General features: G+C 40.1%; 2 protein-coding genes across 2 annotated transcripts in view; one reads left to right on the forward strand and one right to left on the reverse strand.

The window, feature by feature from the left end:
- Positions 1-1,558, reverse strand: part of LOC109478696 (DNA-directed RNA polymerase I subunit RPA2-like) — a 25,527-nt gene extending 23,969 nt beyond the window's left edge. Inside the window, exons 1-2 of the mRNA XM_019780392.1 lie at positions 1,122-1,558; positions 643-720 (exon numbers count right to left, since the gene is read on the reverse strand). Coding sequence (XP_019635951.1) covers positions 643-720; positions 1,122-1,208 — 165 coding nt within the window. The 5' untranslated portion in view covers positions 1,209-1,558. The remainder of the gene's footprint in view (positions 1-642; positions 721-1,121) is intronic.
- Positions 1,523-7,006, forward strand: part of LOC109478709 (NXPE family member 3-like) — a 30,538-nt gene continuing 25,054 nt past the window's right edge. Inside the window, exon 1 of the mRNA XM_019780417.1 lies at positions 1,523-1,558. The gene's annotated coding sequence lies outside the window, so the exon portion shown is untranslated. The remainder of the gene's footprint in view (positions 1,559-7,006) is intronic.

Consider the following 7,006-nt stretch of genomic DNA (forward strand, 5'->3'; position numbering starts at 1 on the left):
CAAGTCGGCTGCGGCCGGCGGTGAAAACAAACGAACTTGAACGTTTCCCGCTACGTTACCATACCATCACGTAGTACACGGCATAAATCTAGTTTTTAACTAATTTTAAATTTAGTTTGGTAACGACGAACTGTCATATACTACATGTTCACTGTGGTACCGGCCGTGCGTAGAAGGGGTGCGTACTTAATTGGAGTTTTTCCATTTTACGTTTCAGACGGGAATATTTGTCTCCCACCAGCCCCAAATCGGGGGTGCGTACTTTAATCGGGAATTTACGGAGGGAGAAAGAGACATGGACTGGAAAAATGGGGGGAGGGCCACCGAAAAATTTTTTGGGGTGGGGGAGGGCCATTGAAAAAAATTTTCAGCCGGGGGGAGGGCCATGGAAAAAAATTTTGAGCCGGGGGGAGGGCCATGGAAAAAATTTTTTACCGGACCATTTTGCACCAGCCCTCCCCCCGGTAAATATCGTACAGTCCCTTAGTAATGACTGCACACTGAATCTGGTGAAACATTGTCAAAGAAAGTCTAAATGACTGCATAATTTATCAAACCCTGCATACCTTAAGGATTGTCATAAAAACTACAAATATCTACCTGCAAATATATATTAGAAATACATAATTAAAAAATGTGTACCTGTACTGCAAGCGAGAGGCCCTCCCGCAAAAACCAGTTGAAGGATTCAACGTGGGGTCTGACCAGGTCTTGGAGAGGCTGTTGATGATATGAAGAATGCAAACACAGTTAAGCTTACATAAATTTCTGCAGAACTTTTTTCATCTCTCATTTCTTGTACAGAAATTTGTATACATAATTATATTAAACTTGATACTTAAACAGTTCACAGGAATTTTTGGTTTGTTCTAAAAAATATCTATGAATCTTTCTTGATGAAATTCTTTCACAACGCATTATATCTCTTCGGTAAGATAAAACAAGCTGTTTTCTTTCTTCTAAAGTCGAGGCTACAAGCATGCATGCGCTTGCGAAAAGCACGATGGGGGAGGGGGGCAATGAAAACCGATATTTTTCTACCTCTCACACATTAAAAAACGACCTGTTAGCCAAGAGACCTACAAACAGTACAGCGTCACATGTCTGTGTAAAGCTCCTACCCTGTGTTGTGCTTTTTCCGGCCTCCCGTAGCCAGGTTTGGTCAGATTTCTCAGGCTCGGCACATTTTCTGTTTCCGAAGCCGCCATCTTGGACCATGTGGGATAGTAACCTTTGACCCTAGTTATTGAAATTGACAGCAACAACCTGGTTTAACAATACAAAATCTTCATTAAACAGCGCCTAAACTAGTCATTGAACACATTTTATGAAAAATACCAGTATACGACCGTTGTAGTGATTTTATTAGCCTTGTAACGGAAGTATCAAAGTTGATTTGGCGTTTTAAAAGACTTCAGGTCATAGGTCACGTCACAGGTGGGAGGCTGTTTGGCAGATCGTGGGAGGGACCAGAGGGGGTTATAGCCGCTCGTCAAGACGGATTTTTGACGACTTCGTGCGCGGAATGGACACAACGTGAGGCGCAGTGAAAGAACAGGTATGTTGTTGACATAGTACTCTAACGGTTTGTACAGAAATATCGGCGAGATCGCGTCTCTAGGCTGAATATTTGCTAGATGTTTATGTTACGCGTACGGTCGAGCGATCGCGCTAGCCGCTCACCGGAAGATGATGTGTAGCGGTGCGGTCTACAGCGCACGCACTCGGTAAACGTGCATCTAATTCTACTGGACAGCAGTTTTTTTATCAGTCCATATCCCATGGCTGTTTATCCGCCGCTTGGTCCAGTACTAAAATTTCAAGTAATAACAGTTTAGGTCAGACGCATAACTAGGTTTTGGGCCGCCGCACACCAAGGCGTAGTGCAGTTGTTTTTGTAAGAGGGTCTGCATGGGGGGATCCCAGTGGTAACCGTAAATTTAGGAGAAAGTATTTACAGCAAATATTCAACAATAAACCCTTAATTCATTTGTTCAACACATTGAAGATAATATATACATATAATAATTGATATCACAATCATAATTTGTCATATATGATATTAGAGATTTTTCAAAAGCTTTTGAGATCATTGGAAGACCTTGTACAGTAGATCATTAAGTGCTTGCGGAAAGACTGCCGAAAGATCAGTCACCCCCACTTTGTACCTGTACAATGTCCAAAGTGTTTGCTTAGTCTTTGTTTGCACTTCCTAACATTTGCTCAGTGAATGTTGGTATTCGCCACTTCATTGTGCTTGATCTGATTGTTATTTCATCACCTGAATGGATTGTTTGTACAGTATGTACTCAGTGTTTTCACGGCCTTTACTCCAGACACTCATCGACTCCACGGTGAGACAAATCAAATTGTCTCTTCATGTCTTCTTAATTAAATCATGGAGAGGTTATTTTATTATAGTAATCGCAAAGAAAAAGAAGAAGAAGATGAGTTGGCTGATTGGCCAATAGCTGTTAATAGTATATTTTGCAGTATTTCTAGTCTTAGCAATGAAATCTACCCTTGATTGATGGTCTTTTTAGTCTGATTAATTGTCTTACTTGCCTTGTGCCCTCCTCTTACCGTCTTAGTACTGTATCAGGAGATAAAGGGCTGAACAAGGCTTTACCCAAGCAATCTTTCATCTTGTATAAACATGTAATAAAGATAATTCTAAATGCAAAACAGTCATTCCTACATACACTCAGACAGTGTATATAGGAATTAGATCATTGCACAGACAAAATGCAGCGTTAGTGGGTATGCACACGCAATTGTAGCCCGTGTGCCAATTTGCAACTAAAATTGGGGCTGTATTCACTTGAATGAGGAAGGCACTACACACAGTTATCCCACATTTGATGAAATATATAATTTATATGTACCATCCTTTCATTCCGTCTTTGTGTCCCATTCTGCTCCCTGTTGCTATATTTGTCATGATATATCACATCAGGTATCTGTTGGCAGGCCCAACAATAGCCAACAGATTGCTTTTGGAGAAAGAGTATGATATACTAGTACTCAATATATGTCTGAGTCTGCTTCAGAATCAGACAACTCAATTAAGTAGAAACATCAATGATTCAAATGCAAAACATTCCAAATATTGCCTTCTGAAGTTCAATCCTTAGTGGTGTCTAGTACAACTTGATTTATAATTCATAGGGACATCTGCTTAGCAACTAACGTGTCTCGAGTCATAATTTGCTTTAATTTTACATTGTACGTTCAGAATTGTAGAATGTGAACAAGATAGATAAAGAAAAATTAGAAGTTAAAGAAGAGCTACAATAGTACATGTATTTTATTAAGGAAGGGAGAATGTTAAACAATTGAAATAGTACTGCATAGGACTTAAAATATTGGTATTGTCTCAATCTTCCAAGTCAGTTGAGGCACATTCATGTAAGTGCGTAGAGACAGTTTTTTTACTAGTTACATCCGTGCATCCTGCATGTGTGTAACTTGAGCTATTTCCAGAACAGAACGACCAAGTTTGCCAAAACAAAACCCTTGACACAATGCTTATGTGTAGCCTTCAGTATAAATGGCCACATTAGGTAACTGTTATGTCAAGGCTCTCAATTCCTTGGCTTAAATGCACCTCAATTTAGCTTGGGTGATTGAGGCAATACCAATATATAACTTATAAGTGAAAGGGAGTACATGTACTACTATTGTGACAATGCAAGCTCTCAAGCAAAAAAAAAAAAAAAACACTTACTCAAACTCTCAACATCTCAAAATTTGAAAACTTTCCCTCCCGATAAAGAAATATAAAAGTAAGTAAGAAAGAAAGAAAAACTTTGGTTGTTTGATCTTTCATGACTTCACTTTCTGTTATATATTTTAAGGCAATTTGAAACATATGGACCAGATACCATGGCAGCAGGTGTTCTTAAGACTTTAATGCAATACTTGTCCTTAGGGTGGCTTAAGAAGACACACACAGGCATCTTATTTGTCTTCATTACAGGAAGCTAGGGGACTTAAGACTTAGAACAGATTGATCAGGTCTTGAAAGTATTTCAGTTGATTTATTTCTCTCACAGTGTGTCTTAGTCTCCAGTGAATTGATTATGTCTCAGAGTCTTTCTGTAAAACATAAGAAATACTTCTTGAGTGCCTGAAAGAAATATTGGTAGTCTTAAAAGTTAAAGGTGAGTATAGTCTTCTGGAGCTATCTCTCTACCTGACAAGTTTTGACATATGAGCCAAGTGTGTCTACTGAGGTTGAAAATTGGGTAGGGGAAGAAGTGCAAAGTCATGTCAAAGTTCAGGCTCATAGTGGGTACCGGCAACTGATCCCAGATGTTCCCAGGATAAACTGGTTACAGGTGCAGGTGTAGTAGCCAGTGTTGCCACAGGCGGTTGGCAGAGGGGTTGCTGTTGAATTGAAAGCAAGTTCTGAGCAGTTCTGATGGGTGCCGCATTCACCCGAAAATCGGGTTCCGAAGGGCAAGCAAGAAAAGTTGAAAGAAATGGCTATGGTAGGAGCGGAAAGAGGAATTTCACTGCAGTTGAAACAAGAGTTCCACGATCTCATACCTTCGCCAAATGATGTTAACCCTTGCGGGTGACGAATTATACAATTTTAATCATTGATTTTGTAAATAAGAGCCTCATTTGCATGGATTATATCAGTTGATCATATTCTCCATCCAATGACAGCCTTATCATAACAAAAAGGCTATCATAGCACTTCCTCATAAATTATGCAAATGAGGTCATGATTTGAATAAATTATGTGTATTGATGTTCACCTTCACTTAACTTCCAAATGGGGCAAGTATGAAATTCGGGGTGCAGCAGTTATAACTATGGAATTATAAGAATTTGACATTAATTATGCAAATTAGGTCGTCATTTACATAATCTATATCCTCAGATGTTTTTCTCGTTCTCAAGTAGATGTCAGAAGTGTTTCATAGTTCTATTATCGAACAAAGCAGATTTATAGAATTTCCTCATTGATTATGCAAATTAGCTCCTGATTTGCATAATTGCCATCTGATTATGTAAAGCATCACTTCAACTACCTACATACCAAAAATCACGACAATACATCAACCGGTTCTTGAGTTATCGTCCTTCAAATTTTTTTCAAGAAATGCTCCTGCAGTTCCAGAACAAGGCGCTAGGGGACCCAAACTCATGTCACTTTTTCCCTACCCCAAGAGCTATCTACCATCCAAAATTCGTGACCCTAGCATGTCCAGAACATGAGATATCAAAACCGGAAGTTCAGCTGCAGTACCTAGGAAAGCCGCCAGGGGGCCCGAAAATCTAATCATTTCTAGGTCTCATGAAGACCTACCGACCTACCAAGTTTCATTCCAATCCATCCACTGCTTCTCGAGTTATCTTGCTAAACCACACACACACAAACACACCCACCCACACACACACAGACAAACGCTACTGAAAACATAACCTTCTTGGCGAAGGTAACAATTATGCCTATGCAGGTACATGATTTCATTCTGGAGACTCCTTAGCTTTCAAACATGCACCCTGAAAATAAATCCACTGCCAAAATGTCAAGATTTACAGTATTCCATAACAGGGTATTCCCCTTTTAAAACACAAAATACTGGTGTCAGAAACAAATATTTGCTCAGTAAACTATGAATTTTTGAGGGGCTTTTATTTAATTCTGGTTTGGATGACTGGAACGTCTTTTGAATAGCAATTGAAAGTACCGGTATGACTTTTTAAAACACGAAATACTGGTGTCAGAAACAAATATTTTCTCAGTATTAAACCATGAATTTTTGAGGGGCTTTATTTCATTCTAGGTTGGATGACTGGAACGTCTTTTGAATAGCAATTGAAAGTACCGGTATGACGTGTTTTAGCCCACAAGTTGGACCAGTGCACTGATCCATGAAACAAGTGACCTGACCCTGCAGATCTTGAAGGAGCAGGCACGGGTCAAAGATCAAGGCAAGAAAATAAACAGCTTGAATGAATTATGAAAGGACTGAGAAATATGGAGCCGCCAATTATTGCAATACATTATTTTTCAAAACTGAAAACATCAAATTACCTTTTTCAGAGCCATTTAATTCTGCACTACAGACAGGATAAATGCATACGATGTACAATGAATTGCACAATTGGGTAAAAAAAAGTCCCTTCTATCAATTCAATTTATAGATTAACTGCTCATAACCTTTTAAAGTAAAATTCAGTTTTGTTTCAAGGTGTGTTTTAAAAGCACTTGAACACACAGGATTGCATGCCTTCCCCCCTTATAGGGAGGTGGACTGGATTCAGGGATAATTTCAGATGCTGACCCCAATAACTCATGTCACTCATGTCTGCCACTGATGCCTGTACTGTAGTCATGGGTGCAGTGTTGTGTGGTCCATGGTACCATTCATGAGGGTCTGCATGGGGGGGTCCTGGCAACGGTTAACGGTAAATTCAGCAGGGCCGATAACGCTTAACGGTAAATTCAGGACGGTCGGCAACGCTTAACGGTAAATTGACAGGCTTTTTTTTCGAGAAAAGGTGATCACTGACAAAATTACATATACCTTACATGTAATGAAGCATGGTATGTGTTCCCTGTGTTTCCCACTTGCCCTGGTCCCTGAGTGCGTCCACAAATACCGGGGTGTCCGAGTCGACGTCGGCCAGCTTGCATTTTTTCAGTCTGCCCAGTTTTACCGATGGATTTTGAGAGGGGAGCGCCGAAGGCGCTCGTAATCTAGGGGGGTCCGGGGGAATGCTCCCCGGGGAAATTTAGGATTTTTAAGCCTTCAAAAACGCAATTTCCCGCATTTTGAGAGGCAAATCATGGTGTTGAGAGTGTTTGTCGGTCCTTCTGATGTTTTCATATTTTACTCAAGATTTTTGTTAATTTGCCTGTCAAGGTTGACGGATTCGTTAAAAAAAATTCTGTAACTCTCCGCAAACTTCCGGAAATTGAAGGGAAAACTGGTTCTGGCTAGAGCCGAAGGGACCGAGCGCAGAAGCGCGAGTCGAGCGCCAAAGG

This window comes from Branchiostoma belcheri, unplaced genomic scaffold (assembly GCF_001625305.1).
Source record: "Branchiostoma belcheri isolate BF01 breed outbred unplaced genomic scaffold, Haploidv18h27 scaffold45, whole genome shotgun sequence".
Taxonomy (NCBI): Eukaryota; Metazoa; Chordata; class Leptocardii; order Amphioxiformes; family Branchiostomatidae; genus Branchiostoma; species Branchiostoma belcheri.